At 32.8% G+C, this 17,549-nt stretch overlaps 4 protein-coding genes across 6 annotated transcripts; 2 read left to right on the top strand and 2 right to left on the bottom strand.

The window, feature by feature from the left end:
- Positions 1–326: 326 nt before the first annotated feature.
- On the bottom strand, positions 327–1,693 carry LOC26529104 (caspase-3). The gene is made up of 3 exons (XM_015177695.3): positions 1,033–1,693; positions 558–966; positions 327–491 (listed from the first exon to the last, which is right to left on the bottom strand). The coding sequence occupies exons 1-3, from the start codon at positions 1,598–1,600 to the stop codon at positions 419–421; spliced, it is 1,050 nt and encodes a 349-aa protein (XP_015033181.1). The 5' UTR covers positions 1,601–1,693; the 3' UTR covers positions 327–418.
- A 1,509-nt stretch (positions 1,694–3,202) lies between these two features.
- On the bottom strand, positions 3,203–4,512 carry LOC26529386. 2 transcript variants are annotated; one of them, XM_023177860.2, is made up of 3 exons: positions 3,990–4,512; positions 3,452–3,728; positions 3,203–3,384 (listed from the first exon to the last, which is right to left on the bottom strand). In XM_023177860.2, the coding sequence occupies exons 1-3, from the start codon at positions 4,444–4,446 to the stop codon at positions 3,318–3,320; spliced, it is 801 nt and encodes a 266-aa protein (XP_023033628.1). In that variant the 5' UTR covers positions 4,447–4,512; the 3' UTR covers positions 3,203–3,317. The 2 variants fall into 2 exon arrangements, with proteins under 2 accessions (XP_023033628.1, XP_015033190.2); XM_015177704.3 differs by having other exon boundaries at positions 3,452–3,860; positions 3,990–4,511.
- Positions 4,513–6,096: 1,584 nt separating this feature from the next.
- On the top strand, positions 6,097–8,007 carry LOC6646003 (caspase-3). Of its 2 annotated transcripts, XM_023177872.2 has the most exons (4): positions 6,097–6,246; positions 6,323–6,792; positions 6,859–7,270; positions 7,336–8,007. In XM_023177872.2, the coding sequence occupies exons 2-4, from the start codon at positions 6,360–6,362 to the stop codon at positions 7,400–7,402; spliced, it is 912 nt and encodes a 303-aa protein (XP_023033640.1). In that variant the 5' UTR covers positions 6,097–6,246; positions 6,323–6,359; the 3' UTR covers positions 7,403–8,007. The 2 variants fall into 2 exon arrangements, with proteins under 2 accessions (XP_023033640.1, XP_002068697.3); XM_002068661.4 differs by having other exon boundaries at positions 6,097–6,792.
- A 2,288-nt stretch (positions 8,008–10,295) lies between these two features.
- Positions 10,296–14,842, top strand: LOC6646004. Its single transcript, XM_002068662.4, has 6 exons — positions 10,296–10,503; positions 10,568–10,982; positions 11,054–11,145; positions 13,507–14,064; positions 14,131–14,536; positions 14,604–14,842. The coding sequence occupies exons 1-6, from the start codon at positions 10,311–10,313 to the stop codon at positions 14,674–14,676; spliced, it is 1,737 nt and encodes a 578-aa protein (XP_002068698.3). The 5' UTR covers positions 10,296–10,310; the 3' UTR covers positions 14,677–14,842.
- Positions 14,843–17,549: the final 2,707 nt, after the last annotated feature.

Below are 17,549 nucleotides of genomic sequence, written 5' to 3'. Positions count from 1 at the left end.
TCAAAACTTAAAATTGTTAATATTTATACTATTTGTACTAATTTCTTGAGTCGTTTTTAGTATACCAATATTGTTAGAGTATTCTAAAAACGCATCGAATGTGGCTTATCAGCAGGTTATCATTGGTAAAACGTGAGCAGAAGTTTTGTCATCCACGTCGAATTTAATACGGAGCCAAAGACTATGCCATTTTACTACAAATATTATTAATAAATAATATTCACATCGATAACCGAATTTTAGGTCTAGAGGTAGTCTATCTATACATTTTTCTATGCTTGTTCCACAAATGTGTGTAAACAAATCAATATAATTTCAGATATTTTATTTATTATCTCTAACTTTACTAAGACTTTGCTTTACATTATTATTGCTTCAAAATATGAAAAGTAATTAGCTATTGGCAGTCATAAATCGTCTAATTTTCCATATAGTGTCCGAATATGTATTCCTTGTATAATGTTTTACTAACATATGGTACCTGTTTTCCCCTGAAATAAGTAAATAATAAAATCGGTTACATATTATGAAGATAATAAAGCATTTTTTTTACCCACTTTGTATCGTTTTTGACCATATCTATTACTCTTTTCGATATGACATTAATATCCTTGGTATCTCCATCTTCTTTCAAAGACTTACATAGAGCATGTATAAAAGGAGAACCTTCCTTATGGTGACGCCAGGAAAGGTATCCTTCAAAAGTGCTGTAGAATACGAAAACTTCATTTGCATTAGGATGTACAGAAGTGCTGTCCGGTTGAAATCCTACGAAGCCGCCCTTACAAGCCTGCACAAAGATCAACTTTGGTTTTTTGGACAGTGTTGGATTTTTTAAAATTGGAAGGATAATATGTTCTTGCAACGAATACGTCTTATCTCTGGCCGAAATCATGTCGTTATGTGTACCATGGCTTAGGATAACAATAACCAAGGCAGAATGCTCCTCAAAGTTCTCCCTCTCCACTAAATCAAGTAACGAAAAACGTTTAATCGCGCGAAACATGATAATATTTTAAACATAATACTTACATCTGCTTGCAGTTATCTGAACTGTTTCTAAAGTGGCGTTACGTATTTCCTCCACGTTGCATTTAAATTTTTTGAAAGTTTTCGTTAATTTTTCCACATCCTTGTCACTACCCTCGCGTTCTTCATCCCGATCGTCAAATTTTACATGATTTAATATATACACATTAGCAGGTTTTAACCTTTTTTCATTAGGATTAGTCAATAAAGAAGCAGTGAAACTTTCCGAAGGTTCTGGAGGCAAGTGAATCTGGGTTTCGTTTTGGTTAACGTTTATGGGAGGTTCTTGAGGCAAGTGAACCTGGATTTCGTTTTGGTTAACGTTTGTGGCAGGTTCTTGAGGCAAGTGAACCAGGGATTCGTTTAGAATGGCGTTTGTAGAACTTGTTGAAGGTTCTAGAGGAATGTAAGCTTGGGCATCGCTTTGATTAGACATTGGCCTCAATGTTGGGATTAACTTTTGTGCGGCCGTAGTTGTAGCATCCGCGGAATTATGACTGTAACGAGGCTTAGGGATCAACATAGGAATCAATTTAATCGGCTTTGGAAACTCCTTGTTGTTCTCCGACATTATATATTTTTTTTGATAATCTTATTAAATTTATTAATGCTAATTTCACTGGCCTTGAAATTATTCGCAAACGCGGTAAATCGGTCTTTACGTTCCGGCGAATTTCTTAATACTAACATACATAGGTAAGTGTACGGTATAAGGCATTCGCTTGGTGGGACTTGACTGCAAGCGAAAAGTTTGATGAATGAGTAAGCAAGCAGCAAGGCTTATCTGGTAGAGATAGTGGAAACACTAATAAGTATAGAAGGTAAGTTAAGGTCTGCCTTATTTATTTATGTGTGGGGGGTACAGAAATGAAATAAGGGAATGATGACAAACAAAAAGGAAATTATGTTCGGAAGGGCCAATTAATCTGCTTCGAGGGTTATTAAATTTCGAGCATGTGAACCCATACGTGCAGAGTTCTCATTAAATTTTAATACAAATCAAAGATTAAAGTAATCAAAATTTTTTCGTATCTAATCTTAAGACATTGTATATTGGTATATTTATATTTGTATTAAATTTATGTAAGTAATCTAACAAAGAAATGTAAATCTATAAAAAGTACCCCTCTTCAAATAAAAAGGTTACTCATACGTACTGTTGTACAGAAAGACAAGTACATACTTGTCTTGTAGTAATAATAGACACCTGTATGAGGTGTGCTACAGAAATCCCTGTCAGTTTCAAACTAGGAGCCACAGATCTTCGAAAGATTTGATTTTATCGAACATAGTTGGTTGGTTTTGGTAGGGTTGTCATTATGTATCAATAAATTTTCGCTATATTTTTACTTTTTTATAAAGCTTCATTAATATATTACTTGAGTCATGGAAAATGACATTTCTTTTTTATTAAATTACCATAAGTTTAATTCAACAAATTCAAAATTTTTGTTGGTTGAAGAAAACAAAATTTGAAATAGCTGGCTTATATTTTGGCCCTACGACAACAAAATCAAATATTTGCCACTTCAGAAAAATTGTGGTTTTTTCTTGGAAAATATACGAAAACTACGCAATTTATTAATAAACTAAATGCGTCCTTAATTAACAATACATAATTTATGTTTTAAAAAATGTACTTTACCAAAAAATTAAAGCAATAATTTTGATTTCACTTTTCGAACTGGACTATGTTTCCAGTGGACTTATGCTTGATACAAATCTCTAGTGATTTGTTAAAACGTGAAATTAAACCAAAAATTGCATTAAACCTTTCATTGTTTGAATGCAGAATAATCAGTAATTAAACAACTTATTTTACGACATTCTTTTTTTTGTGATAAAAACTTTGTTATTTCTCTGTACATGACTGAGCTGTGAATGTTCTTTGCTTGTTTAACATAATTTAACATACTATATTTATTATGTCAACAATATACAAATTTAGAATAAAGAAAGTATTCCATATACACACACACACATTTGCTATCTGTCTTACTCTTTTGGGTTGAAATGGTAGCAGTTGACTCAATAATTTGGTAAAGCTAATTTTCCATCTCCGAAAATTTTAAACCAAAGTTTTTGCACTTTACAGTTCTTAAGAACTCAAAATATATATGTAAGATTTAATTATTATTTGAAAGTTCGTTTTCTATTAGACATTAATATATTTTATCAGAAGAATATCAAGAATAATATCGCAGCATTACCTATTTTGTCCTTTAAAAAACTTATATTTACAATCAAAATTATTAAACATGTTATGAAATATTTAAGGTTGCTCATAATTAATTGTCCATAAAGTCTCCGAAAGTGTATGGTACTGTCATTGTATATTGCAGCGATATTGGCTTCCTGAAATGAGTCAAGAATGTAATTGGTTAATATTAGATTAGGTAATAAGGCATTTTTTTTCACTTACTTTAACTTTTCATAAACCATAGCTTGAACTTCACGCATTATGGTTTGAATATCTTTTGTCTTTCCATCCCTCTCCAAGGCCTCACATAGAGTTTGTATAAAAGTTGAGCCACCTGACTCTGGTTCTTGTTCCGTGTAGCCCTCAAAAGTGCTGCAGCATTTAAAAATTTCTGATGGACTGGGTTTTTTCACATGATCATCCGTTTGATATCCTTCCAAAACACCCTTTCCGGCCCGTGTGAAGAACATTTTTGGTTTATTCGTCAGTGTGTTATTATCTAAAATAGGAAGGAGGATAATTTTCTGCAACGAATACGTCTCATCTTTGGCTGCAATGTAGTCGTAATGTGAACCATGGCTAAGGATAACAATAACCAAGGCAGAATGTTCGTCAAAGTTTGTCAGTTTTACTAATTGAATAAAATAAATAAGAAGTTGAGAAGGCTTTAATACACCGTGCACCATGACCAAATTTTTGTATGTACATACATTGGATCATCAATTCACAAATAATTTTCAAGTAAAATGAATATACTTACACTCTTGTACAATATTTATGACCGTTTCCAATGTGGCGTTAGATATCTCTTGCACACAGCACTGCAATTTGTTGAATGCTTTTTTTAATGCTTCGACATCCTTGCCATTGTCAAGGAACTTTTTTTCCGGGTCGTCAAATTCTTGATGATTGAATATGAATACATTAGCAGGCTTTAGCTTTTTCTGGTCATTGGTCTGGGGTAATGTAGTAGTAGTAGTGGTAGTAGGCGCACTAGTCGAAGGTTTTGGAGGCAACAAAACTTTTGCATCGTGTTGAATAATGTTTCTTGCTGCTGGGTTTGTGCTTTGTCCAGACATTGGCATCAACATTGGGATTAGCTTTTGTGGCGTATTTGCTGTATTCGCGGAATCATGACTCGGTAGCGGCTTAGGGAACAATCCAGGAATCAATTTGATAGGCTTTGGAAACTCTCGACGATCGTTGTTGTCTGTCATTATAATTATTTTTTATCTAATGAAATGCCTTTATATTCGTTGCACTGGTTGTGAAATTAAATTGCAAACAGTTGTTAACGTCTCGACGGTTTCCTTAACACTAAGGTGGAGAATGGCAATTTGTGTATTATTATTATATTATTTCTTCATGTGTATAAGTTAGATAAGGGTTTTGTTTGGTTGAACTTCTTTGTGTTAGGTAGTTGATAACTCTCTTCTCTAATCCTTATCTCGAAAGCTCGACCATGTTGTAAAATTTATTTAAGTATTGTCAAACTTTTTTCATATATATTAAGCTATATGTTTATTTATATATCTTTCTTCCAACACATATTTAGATATTACCTCAAAAATAATAATATGGTATGTAGTCGATTATATCGCTTTTGTTCAAGCTTTCGATGTGATTGTATCGAAAAATGTTTTTCGATTAATTGATTAAAGGCTAAACAAATCGTATGATTGTAAACAGCGTGTTAAACGAATTTCTAAGATCATAGTATGTACCTTCGATTGAGCTATAAAAGACATTAAAAAATATATAGAAACAGATTAACCAGTACCCACTTGTGTTTAGTATCTTTTCTTAATTTGGTATTAAATATATAAAAATGCATGATTTTGTATTTAGTCAGCTAAATGTCTTCTCAGATTGCTTTTGCTTTTTAATGACATTTTTAAAACATCATATCAAAACTAGCAGAAAATTGAAAAAAAAGAATCGTTTGATTAATCGTTGGTTTTAATTTTTTTCCATTGGCCGTGACACATAATCGCACCCTTGTGATTAATAAATTGATTGAATATTCGAATAATGATAATTATTTGCTATCTATGATCTATGATCTATGATCTACCAATATAAAGTAGAAAACAATTTGACCGAATAATACAAAAATAAATCAAAAAGCTAACATCGGCTATGCCGAAGTTTATATACCCTTGCAGTCCTTGGTAATAATAATTTTACATGTTCAAAATTTGTTTTCTGCAACTCAATTCATCAATATACAAACAAAACAATTTTACTCTCTATTTTACAATTATTTTACAATCACATATGTAAATTTCATAGCATACTCCGATTTTTATGAAAATGTTTCTTCTAGTTCTTCGTGAGCTATATGATATAGTGGTCCGATCCTGATGGTTTTCATACTTTATTTTTCCCGGGTAATAAAAAACCCCGACAAAAAATTTCAGCCCGATAGCTCTTAAGACGGCTGAGTAAAACGCATTCGCACAGACGGACGGACAGACGGACATGGCTATATCAACTCAGCTTCTCATGCTAATCAAGAATATATATACTTTATGGGATCGGAAACGACTCCTTCTGTGCGTTACAAACATCTGACCAATTTTATAATACCCTCTGCAAGGGTATAAAAAGGATTTAGTTCTCTAGAATTGTAATGACATACCACTTTAACAGTCACAAAAAGTATCTATAAATATTTAAACCCTAAGAAGATTAAAATTAGTAATTAATCTATATTTACGTTTAGATTAAAAGGAATTGATATTTTTTGGTTCTCTTTTCCTTATCTTGAAAGCTCGTTAAAGTTCGTTTATTTCTAACTAGGTGCTATTAAATTGCACATTTGATAGTTTAATTTCAATGTTTAACTGATAAAGACCTCTTTGCGGTTCATCGTGTAGCTTGTCGGTTTCAAACTGTCTAGACTCTAAAGAAAAACGTAAATAAAACAAATCGAACTAACAGTCAACGCTCAACGACCTTGGGTTGGCTAAATCCAAAGACATCATTAGCTTTAATGCCTTATGTGTCGCCCTACAGTAAGGAGAAATTGACATCAAGTGGTTATGTATCGGCCTATGATCAACGAAAACATTCTGTAACATCTACCAATAGCACAATATCTCTGTCTATTCCACAACGAAAAGTCAATATGGAGCAAAACGTTCAATCGACTCCCCCAAACGTCAATATGGAGCAAAGCGTGGAATCGCCTCCCCCGAAGGTATCGATCTTCGTAAGAATATTTCATTGTATTTTGCAAATATTCTGTATAAAACCTGCCATTCCGAAAACGAATAACACTGTCCATATAGACGATACCGATGCCACGAACTTTAGTGGCCCTGAGAGACCTTTGATAAGACCTTCTGTTTCTACAGTACCCAAAACCGTTGCCAACAAAAAACTGAAACCAGCTCATGTATACATTTTTAATCATGAAAAATTCGATACTCAAACTGAATATCGAGTTGGTAGTGAGCAGGATGTGAAAGCATTGCGCAAAGTTTTCAAAGAATTTAATTGCAAAGTTGAGGTTATAACCAATGCCACAGTTGCAACCGTTAAGAGTACTGTAAAAAAATGTAAGCAGTCACATATTTGTTGTATTCAAAGTAATAAAATACATTTGTCATTCATTTTTTATCTAGTGGAACAGTCAAATTTCGAGAAGCAATCTGCATTGGTTATTGTTGTACTTAGCCATGGTGATCGCCACGATAAAATACTGGCCAAGGATTTGGATTACTACCTGGACGATGATATCATTTTTCCCATTCTGCGAAATCGCACGCTTGTCAATAAACCAAAGATGGTTATTGTTCAGGCCTGTAAGGGATCCATGATGAAAGGTGGTTTTAAAACTGATGCCGCCCAACCGCATGGAAGTCCAACCGAGGTCATGAAATGCTATAGCACCTATGAGGGCTATGTGTCCTTTCGCTACGAGGATGGCACACCATTTATACAAACCTTTTGTGATGTTTTAAAAAAATTTGGAAAGACAAAGCATATTGATGCCATAATGACTGACGTTCGAATTGCAATTAAAAATTCGACCAAGTTAGTATACAATAACATAGAAAAAAACAAATTGAACCGATATCAATATTCCTTATTCCTTTCAGTGACATGCAAATACCATCGGTGCACTCTACATTGACACAACAATACGTTTTTGGCGATTATATATAATTATTATTACATGACCAGGACAGAATTTAAGGAAGGGCTAGTCAGCTAGAGCCCTCCATTAAACGAAGCTGAAAATATTATGGCATCCGAGCCGAATATCAAGGAGAAGAGCTACATCGAACATATTTTAGGATTCAATTTTAGCAATTCCGACTCCATTATGTATGTATGTACATTTATTTATATCACCATTAATACTCGCATTATTTGAGCCATGTCAACCTGTGCGTTGTTCGTAAATTTCGCCTATACAAAACGAAGCCCATTTTCTCCCCACTACTACCACAATTATAAAGTTGTTGTTATCAATATTTGTAAATATACCAAAGTTCAATGATACGGCCATAATTTGTAAGAATGAGTAAGATAGCTTATGCTTTCTACGCTTACAAATATCTGTATATAAACTCAAATCTGTATATGTACTCAATTTTTTTGCTAACACAAATATTATAAGCCTTATCGTTCTAAAGTGTACAGAAAAAATACTCATGTGCTGATTAGGTAAATATATATCATTGGAAAAAATGTCTGAAAGGGTTTGAAAACTGCGAAAACTGTCAACAGTTTTGCTGTGTGCTGTTGCTTCTGCTTCGGAAACTATGAACAGTCGAAGCAAAAGCAACAGCAAAAAACCGAATTCAGAAAATCTGACAGCAAAAGCAGCAGCAAATAACCGAAATAGAAAATTTTGACAGCAGCAGCAAACAGCAAAAATCCGAAAGCAAAAAACCCGACAGCAGCAGCAATAGCAAAAACCCGAAACAGATTGCTTTGATAGCAACAGCCAAGTTATACATTTTAATACTAGGAAAATAGTCGCAGCAGACTACTTGATTCTTGATTTTTAGCCTACTTTGATTTTACCTATACATACAATTTACATGTATTGAAAGAGTATTGAGTATGTGTACTTTCATGTGTATGTATGTTTTTAATGGGAAAACGAAATGGTATTTTCAGAGCTTGGAGAACAAAACATAACAAAACGAAATTATCATTTTATATATTTTTTATAGTATGTAAGAACTCTTTATCATATAAGTAGTATAGGCCGACTCAACTGCAAATTTATACGTTGCACTTATCGGGGTTGCTTTTGTTTACTTAAGTGTTTAAGTGTTAAGTTTCTATGAGGTGAGGTGAGGTTGTAAAAGTATTTCCGCTTTGTTAATAATTAAACATTGCTAGATAGTTGTTATCATGTAAATAAGAGTTACCTGTATGACTTTAAGAATTTACTTATGTATTAAAATAAAAGTTAAAAAGTTTTCAACCTCTTATACTATTGCTCAAAGGTTAAAAAAAAGAATTTTAAAAATGTATGCAGTTTATTAACCTAAACGACTTTAAAATAAAATATTAATCGATTGCTGTCTGAATATATGTATATATGTATGTTGATTAATTTTATTGGAAAAAGATTCGCTCAAATATATTTATAAACAAGTTTCATATTCTGATAAACTTTTCCAGGTGTAACACCTAGAATTTAGGTGTGTATTTATGCTATAATTTACTTAATAAACATTTTTTTTTAGATAAAAATTACAAATGTATTTCAAATTTATAATAACAAAATTCTATTCACATGCTTTTTGCAACCATATAATTTCGCTCACTCAAGCATACGAGCACACTAGCGCCCCCACTAGCCAACGGCTAACTCCGGCCTTATAGAAAAACGTTTATATGCATAACTTTTCTATTTTTAGTCCGATTTTGATAATATTTCATATTTTGCTGGATATTAGTATCAAATTTAAGTATGCCAAATTTAATTGCACGAGGTAGAAAATTACGGGATATTTACGAAAGCGGAAAGTGGCGGGACAAAATCTTTACGCATACAAAATGTGCGCATTTACTAAGCAAATATACATACCGGGTTCGGTAGGGGGCGTGACAAAAATTTGAAACAAACTCGATAAATGTACTTACTACACGATACTACATACCAAATTTGGTGACTCTAGCTTTTATAGTCTCCGAGTCCTGGGTGTTCATACTGACGGACGGACGGACGGACGGACGGAAGGACGGACGGAGAAGACTGTATTGAGATTAAGAGTATTTGCGGTTAGAATATAATTATAAAATATTAGCTTTTTGGAATTTTGAGCTTGATCGAAAACGTCGTAGTCCCAATGGAAATCATTAAATAAGCGATAGAAACTAAGATCACATAACACACACGAACACATATCGCCCCAGTAGAAAGTGAATATATGTATATATTTAATTTTATGTGGACCCCATAACTTAATTTTGCATGTGCCTGATGCAGTGTCATACGTTTATAAGAATCTTATATACGTGCATAAATGTGTCATATGAAAACTATCGCGTTAATGCTAAATTATAGGAACATTGTGCATAAATGTAATCTGAACAAAGGTATTCTTTATTCATAAATGGGCAAAACATTTCTTGAAATACTTTAAAAATAATTTTATTTTATTTTAGCGAAAACTATATATCATTAAAATAAATATTACACATACGCATAGTGAGCCTAATTATAATTCTAAGCATTGAAAGCATTATCAAAAAGCACCTCACTAGTTTGTTTTCTTTGTTTTGGTTTTTTCTATAAAACATGTAGTGTCATATGGGTATGTACGACGTGACGATCAGTATCATCTCTATGAGGAAAAAGTTGATGGGGCATCCGGAGAATTCATATAGGTTTTAACTGCCTACGACAGCAGACAGACTTGAAAAGTGAAAAGATTGAAAATTTTTTCAAATTATTAATCAATTTTAATTTACTTACAAAATATTATCTATTTATTGCCATATTCACCCAATATTAAAGCTCTAATTATATATGTATGGGCTTGAGTTCGTTATCGCTTACAAATTTTTAAGACCAATTTTAACTTAATTAAATAAAAAACAAAATATTATGTCGCAGTTAAAGCCTGCTAAGGTTCTCATTTTAAATCATGAAAAATTCGATAATGATTTTCACCCCTCGGAACGCATTGGAAGTGACATAGATGTGCAGGCATTGATCAAAGCTTTTAATAAATTTAACTGCAATGTTGAATTGATGACTAATGCCACAGTCGAAGAAGTTAGGGAAGAAGCACAGAAATGTGAGTAGTGATTTTATTATCCTCATGTGTACATAGACTAAATGTTTTCCAATTCTTTATGTAGTAAAAAGTGTGAATTTTGAGAAACATTCCGCATTGGTTATTGTTGTACTCAGCTATGGGGATAGATACGATAATATAATGGCGAAAGATTCTGTGTACTCACTGGACAATGATGTGCTCCTTCCCATTTCGGAAAATGACACGCTTAAGGATAAGCCGAAATTGATTATCGTTCAGACCAGTAGATTTGGTCAACTCGGAGGGTCAATGAGGGACTCTATAAAAGATGATAATGCTAGTCAAAGGGAAGTTTACAAATGCTTTAGCACCAGTCCTGGCAACGTGTCCTTGCGCAACGTGACTACTGGCGCAGTATTCATACAAACTTTCTGCCAGGCTTTGGAGAGGGACGGAGAAACCAAAGAAATTGATGCCATAATGATGGAAGTTCGATCTACAGTTAGAGAACTTACAGAGTGAGCATGAAATGTGCATATAACACATAAACTACTAAATATTGATCCAATTCATTCTCGATTTCTTTTAGGGCGCTTGGATGCCAACAGATACCAGCGGAAACTAACACAATGACAAAGAAATACGTGTTTGGTAAACACATGGACAACTTTGACTTGAATTAATCATAAGTGCAATAACTTCTCTTTGCCTTATCGTACGTTATCTTTCTGTAGAAGTCTATATTGGCAATTCGATTCAATAAAATATTTCTCAGGAAATATGTATGTATATGACTACGGCATTTGAAGCGCTTGTTTTATTACATTATTTGATTTTGAGTTTATGACGTTTCAAAGTTGCCATGCCTAACAATTGATTCCATTCTGAATGTTTTGTTTGTTCAGTAAAAGCTTATTGATAAATTATTTTTTTTTTGTTTAGAGATTAATTTGTTACTTTTTCCTAGCAATATTGAAAAAATTATAATAATCTATAATCTAGTTTAGGGATAATAGCATTTATTTGACGAAAATTTTTTATTTGTTATAATTTTTAACCGTTCGTTATATAAGAGTTATGTGTATGAAATGGTGTTTTATTTAATTATTTTATGACAATTGCTTAGAAAGTAACAAAGTATTGAAGAAAGAAAGGCTGCTCGATTCAAATCAATTCTTGAACCATTTTTTCTTGCACTTTGAAGATTATTCCTATGTTCATCTGTACGATAGGCTCGACGATTTCTCGTTTCTAACCTAACCGTTTCATAGACTGTCCTCTGTTAATTAATGCCCTTACTCGTTGAATACTAAAGCGCCGCTTTTCTCGTATAATTTCTCCTTGTTCATCGGATAATCTAGGACGTGGCATAATGATTAGATTGCTAATTGGTTTGGTTTGATAATATGGGTTACTAAACACTGCACAAAACACGATATTCGAATTTCTATTATGTTACTACACAAAACACAATATACCAATTTTTCTTTTTAGTTTTCACATTGTATATTACAGAGCACTACAATGACATTAGGACAACAGTTGACTTTATTTAAGTTGACTGTTAGAAAACGTTTGTATAGGGAAAAGAAATTGGCTGTTTTAAGGGGTTTTCCGACAATTATTTATTGTTTTTAAGATGTATGGGGGGGTAAACAAATCCGAGGGGATCAATAACCACGAAGATTGGTTCAGCAGATTTCGAGTTATAAGTGTTTGAACTAACACATTGACATAATAAATATAGTATGTTAAACAAGCAAAGAATATTGACAGCTCAGTCATGTACAGGGAACTTACAAAGTTTTTATTACAAAAAAAAGAATGTCGTAAAATAAGTTGTTTAATTACTGATTATTCTGCATTCAAACAATGAAAGGTTTAATGCAATTTCAGGTTTAATTTCACGGTTTAACCAATCACTAGAGATTTGTATCAAGCATAAGTCCTCTGGCCACATAGTCCAATTCGAAAAGTGAAATCAAAATTATTGCTTTAATTTTTTGGTAAAGTACATTTTTTAATACATAAATTATGTATTGTTAATTAAGGACGCATTTAGTTTATTAATAAATTGCGTAGTTTTCGTGTATTTTCAAAGAAAAAACCACAATTTTTCTGAAGTGGCAAATATTTGATATTGTTGTCGTGTGCCCAAAATATAAGCCAGCTATTTCAAATTTTGTTTTCTTCAACCAACAAAAATTTTGAATTTGTTGAATTAAACTTATGGTAATTTAATAAAAAAGAAATGTTGTCATTTTCCATGACTCAAGTAATATATTAATAAAGCTTTATAAAAAAGTAAAAATATAGCGAAAATTTATTGATACATAATGACAACCCTACCAAAACCAACCAACTATGTTCGATAAAATCAAATCTTTCGAAGATCTGTGGCACCTAGTTTGAAACTGACAGGGATTTCTGTAGCACACCTCATACAGGTATCTATTATTACTACAAGACAAGTATGTACTTGTCTATCTGTACAACAGTACGTATGAGTACCTTTTAATTTGAAGAGGGGTACTTTTTATAGATTTACATTTCTTTGTTAGATTACTTACATAAATTTAATACAAATATAAATATACCAATATACAATGTCTTAAGATTAGAATATTGACTTGATTTGTATTAAAATTTAATGAGAACTCTGCACGTATGGATTCACATACTCGAAATTTAATAACCCTCGAAGCAGATTAATTGGCCCTTCCGGACATAATTTCCTTTTTGTTTGTCATCATTCCCTTATTTGATTTCTGTACATCCCACACATAAATAAATAAGGCAGACCTTATCTTACCTTCTATACTTATTAGTGTTTCCACTATCTCTACCAGACAAGCTTTGCTGCTTGCTTACTCATTCATCAAACTTTTCGCTTGCAGTCAAGTCCCACCAAGCGAATGCCTTATACCGTACACTTACCTATGTATGTTAGTATTAAGAAATTCGCCGGAACGTAAAGGCCGATTTACCGCGTTTGCGAATAATTTCAAGGCCAGTGAAATTAGCATTAATAAATTTAATAAGATTATCAAAAATACAATATGTCGGAGAACAACAAGGAGTTTCCTAAGCCTTGCTACAGTCATAATTCCGTGGATGCTACAACTACGGCCGCAAGAAACCTAATCCCAATATTGAGGCCAATGTCTAATCAAAGCGATGCCCAAGCTTACATTTCTCTAGAACCTTCAACAAGTTCTACAAACGCCATTCTAAACGAAGCCCCGGTTCAGTTGCCTCAAGAACCTTCCACTAACGCCATTCAAAACGAAGCCCAGGTTCACGAGCCTCAAGACCCTCCCATAAACGTAAACCAAAACGAAATCCAGGTTTACTTGCCTCAAGGACCTCCCATAAACGTTAACCAAAACGAAGACCCTGTTCAGTTGCCTCAAGAACCTTCGCTAAAACCTGCTAATGTGTATATATTCAATCATGTAAAGTTTGACGATCGGAAGGAAGAACGCGAGGGTAGTGACAGGGATGTGGAGAAATTAACGATAACCTTCGAACAATTTAACTGCAACGTGGAGGAAATACGTTACTCCAATTGGGAAACAGTTCAGAAAACTGCAAGTAGATGTAAGTATTATGTTCAAAATGTTATCATGTTTCGCGCGATTAAATGTTTTTCGTTACTTGATTTAGTGGAGAGGGAGAACTTTGAGGAACATTCTGCCTTGGTTATTGTTGTTCTTAGCTACGGTGGCCAAAACGAAACAATTATGGCCAAAGATGGAAAGTACTCGCTGCACATAGATATACTCCATCCAATTTTAAAAAATCAGACTCTGAACGATAAACCGAAGATATTCTTCGTTCAGGCTTGTAAAGGTCAATGTACAGGATATAGAATGGACTCCACTTTAAGTCTAAGCGATGTTTACATATGCTATAGCACTTTTGAAGGTTACGTTTCCTGGATTAACCAGAATGGATCAATTTTTATACAAACTCTCTGTGAGGTTTTAGAGAGAGATGGAGAGACCAAGGATATTGCTGCCATAATGAGAGAGGTCATGGCTACGGTAAACAATACAAGAATAATACAAGAGTAAGTAGAAAATAATGCTTAATTACCACACTTAGTACTAACCAAGTGTATTTTTAATTTATTAAAGCGTGCAGCAGATTCCATCGGTTACCACAACATTGACACAAAAATACTGTTTTGGAGATTATATGCACAATTAATCATAATCATTGAAATGTGGGCAAAATAAATACCTTTTTATACCCGTGCAAAGAGGATATATTTATTATGATCAGAAGTGTGCAACGAGGCCAAAATTATTTTTTTATATTTCAAAGTATTTATGCCATTACAAGAAACGAAAACAATAAAGTATTTTAAATTGTATTGAATTTGTTTTTTATTTCGGAGTTGACTTAAATGACAAATTATTTCTTTTTTTGTTTGGAGATTAATTTGTTACTTTTTCCTAGCAATATTGAAAAACTTATAATAATCTATAACCTAGTTTAGGGATAATAGCATTTATTTTACACAACCAATTTTATTCAAAATCACCTCAAACTGCTGTTCTGTAAGTTTTTTACAGTCTGGAAAAAATCTGTTATTCTCAGAGAAATGCTCAAGAAAAAAATTTTAACAGTCGAGTGTAAGAAGTTGAGAAAACTCATAAAGAAATGAGAGAGCACGGAGAGTAACAAAAACTTGCTTATTTTTACATTTGATTAATATAAAAATTACACATACGTACTGTGAGCCGATCGAATTCTAAGAATCGAAAGAATTATCGAAAATCTATGTAATGTCATATGATTACCCAATATAAAAGCTCTTATTATATATGGTCTTGGATTATCGCTATCTGAAAAAATAAGAAGACACATTCAGAGATTGCCGGAAGTGGTGAAATAAATTGCAAAAATTTGAAAATTATTTTCAAAGTTATTGCATTTTTAATTTGTCATTCATCTCATTCTTATATTATTTTATATACAACAAAATACAATATATAACAAATATACAAAATACAAATATTTAATATTAACATATATACAAAATACAAATATTTAATATTAACAAATTTAGTTCATTTAGTCTATATATTTATTTGCCCTGCAGTATTAGAAACACATATATTTAAAAAACAGAAAGAAGAAAATTTGGAGTTCTTCATTAAACAGTTATCAGTTTATCATATAAGTTTATTAATTTATCAACCAATTCCACTAATTTTAAATCCCTGTTGGCAATTGGTGGGTTTGCATTCCCAAAGTATTTCAAGGTCGAAAGTTTTAATACTTTTTGCCTAAACAAAACAAAAACGCAAAAAAATATGTCGCAAATGGATCAACTCAAAAAGCCTGCTAAGGTATATATTTTCAATCATAAAGTATTCAATTCTGAGGACTTGAATATGCACCAAGAGTTTGATCTGTTGGCTTTGAACAAAGCTTTTCTTAAATATAATTGTGAGGTGACCCTGATAACCTCAGGGAATATGGTTAGAAGCACTGTGAAAGAGTGTAAGTGAAATGTGTCTTTTTCAAACAGACTAAATGCTTAATTCCTTTTTTTTCAGTGGGGTCGGCGAATTTAGAGGAATACTCTGCCCTGGTTATTATTGTGCTAAGCCCTGGTAAGCGTTTCGACAAAATTTATGCCAAGGATTCATATTACTGGCTCAAGTCCGGTGTGATTAATCCCATTTTGCGCAATGCCACTCTAGAGAACAAGCCAAAGTTTGTTTTCGTTCAAACAAGCAATGTTGGGGTTAATAGCCTTTTTAAAGGACATGACTAACCATCAAAAAATTTTTCCAAGGAACTTTAAATATGCAACCATGTGCAGAAATTTGTGGAATTTTGGCGGGACCGACGATATTGAATCTATCATTACTAGGATTCGAACAGAAAATCCTTTCAGTCAACATCTGCTACCATTATTAACCAGCACAATGACAAAAAAATACGTGTTTGGTCAATATATGCACAATATTACCTCATTGAACTAACTTGAACTTTCTTGCAGCAGTCCAGTTACATATATTGACTGTTCAATTCGAATACTCATTCCATAATGAGATCGTAATCAACTTTTACTTTTATACTACAGTCCACATATATATGTAAGTATATTGACTGTCTAGTTCGAATACTCCCTCAATTTTTGGCATCCTAATCAATTCAGTTGAAATGATTATCCAAAATGTAAATAAAGTGTTGAAATTAATACAATAATAGTTCTAACATTAGAACTTTATGTGAAAACAATCAAAAAATCAAATAACCACAGCAAAGTGAAATGAAAGCGGTTCGAATATACAATCTCCATTGATTCTAGAACAATCTGTATTCATCGACATCAAAAACATTCACACAGCCAACAAGAATAAAAGCAATGTGCAATAAATATATAACAAGAAAGAAAAGCAAAATATGAAGTCTTTTATTTCAGACAACATCTAAATATATAAAATTTCCGACTTGTTTCACATGTAGACTGATAAGCTTCATATCATTTCCGGTTGAATTACTCAGGCCTATAAAGAACCCATAAGCAATGAGTGTAGATAAAATTCTAAATGGTATATTGTAATGTCATGGCCAGAGCTCGTAAATAACACTTAGGTGTTTTTTTCATAAGTCTAAAAATCGAGTAGAATCGAAGAAACAGATAAATTTCCAAACTTGTTTCCACTCTACTGGTAAATACTCTTTAACCCTTTAAATGATTTGTCTAAACAACGAGGGTCCAGGTTTAAGTCCCAGGTCAGCTTTTTTATAAAGGGTCAGAAGTGTGGAACGCATAGAAGGAAGCATTTCCGACCATATAAAGTATATATATTCTTGATCAGCATGCCGAGACGAGTTCATATAGCCATGTCCGTCCATCCGTCTGTCCAGCCGTGACCTTTATCAATATCTTATTTATTTCCTATGCTAAGATTGTAGGCCATTCTTTCGCAAACTTTAGCCTTTTTAGAAAAAACGTTTTTCCACTTTGATGGCTTTAGATAAGGAAAGAGTTACCAAAAAAGTTGCAAGGGTATACAAACTTTAACGCGGTCGAAGTTAGCCCCGGCCTTCTGGTGAGG

Source organism: Drosophila willistoni (assembly GCF_018902025.1).
Source record: "Drosophila willistoni isolate 14030-0811.24 chromosome 2L unlocalized genomic scaffold, UCI_dwil_1.1 Seg72.1, whole genome shotgun sequence".
Taxonomy (NCBI): domain Eukaryota; kingdom Metazoa; phylum Arthropoda; class Insecta; order Diptera; family Drosophilidae; genus Drosophila; species Drosophila willistoni.
Note: the sequence above shows the minus strand (reverse complement) of the source record. Positions and strands in the feature narration are given on the sequence as shown.

Coding starts and splice junctions, on each gene's coding strand:
- LOC26529104 (XM_015177695.3), bottom strand. CDS start 1,600: ATGTCGGAGAACAACAAGGAGTTTCCAAAGCCGATTAAATTGATTCCT. Junction 967..1,032: donor TCAGATAACTGCAAGCAGAT/GTAAGTATTATG, acceptor TACTTGATTTAG/TGGAGAGGGAGAACTTTGAG. Junction 492..557: donor ATGGTCAAAAACGATACAAA/GTGGGTAAAAAA, acceptor TACTTATTTCAG/GGGAAAACAGGTACCATATG.
- LOC6646004 (XM_002068662.4), top strand. CDS start 10,311: ATGTCGCAGTTAAAGCCTGCTAAGGTTCTCATTTTAAATCATGAAAAA. Junction 10,983..11,053: donor ACAGTTAGAGAACTTACAGA/GTGAGCATGAAA, acceptor GATTTCTTTTAG/GGCGCTTGGATGCCAACAGA. Junction 14,065..14,130: donor TCAGAAAACTGCAAGTAGAT/GTAAGTATTATG, acceptor TACTTGATTTAG/TGGAGAGGGAGAACTTTGAG.
- LOC26529386 (XM_015177704.3), bottom strand. CDS start 4,446: ATGACAGACAACAACGATCGTCGAGAGTTTCCAAAGCCTATCAAATTG. Junction 3,861..3,989: donor CATAAATATTGTACAAGAGT/GTAAGTATATTC, acceptor TTATTCAATTAG/TAAAACTGACAAACTTTGAC. Junction 3,385..3,451: donor ATGGTTTATGAAAAGTTAAA/GTAAGTGAAAAA, acceptor GACTCATTTCAG/GAAGCCAATATCGCTGCAAT.
- LOC6646003 (XM_002068661.4), top strand. CDS start 6,225: ATGCCTTATGTGTCGCCCTACAGTAAGGAGAAATTGACATCAAGTGGT. Junction 6,793..6,858: donor TAAGAGTACTGTAAAAAAAT/GTAAGCAGTCAC, acceptor TTTTTTATCTAG/TGGAACAGTCAAATTTCGAG. Junction 7,271..7,335: donor GCAATTAAAAATTCGACCAA/GTTAGTATACAA, acceptor TATTCCTTTCAG/TGACATGCAAATACCATCGG.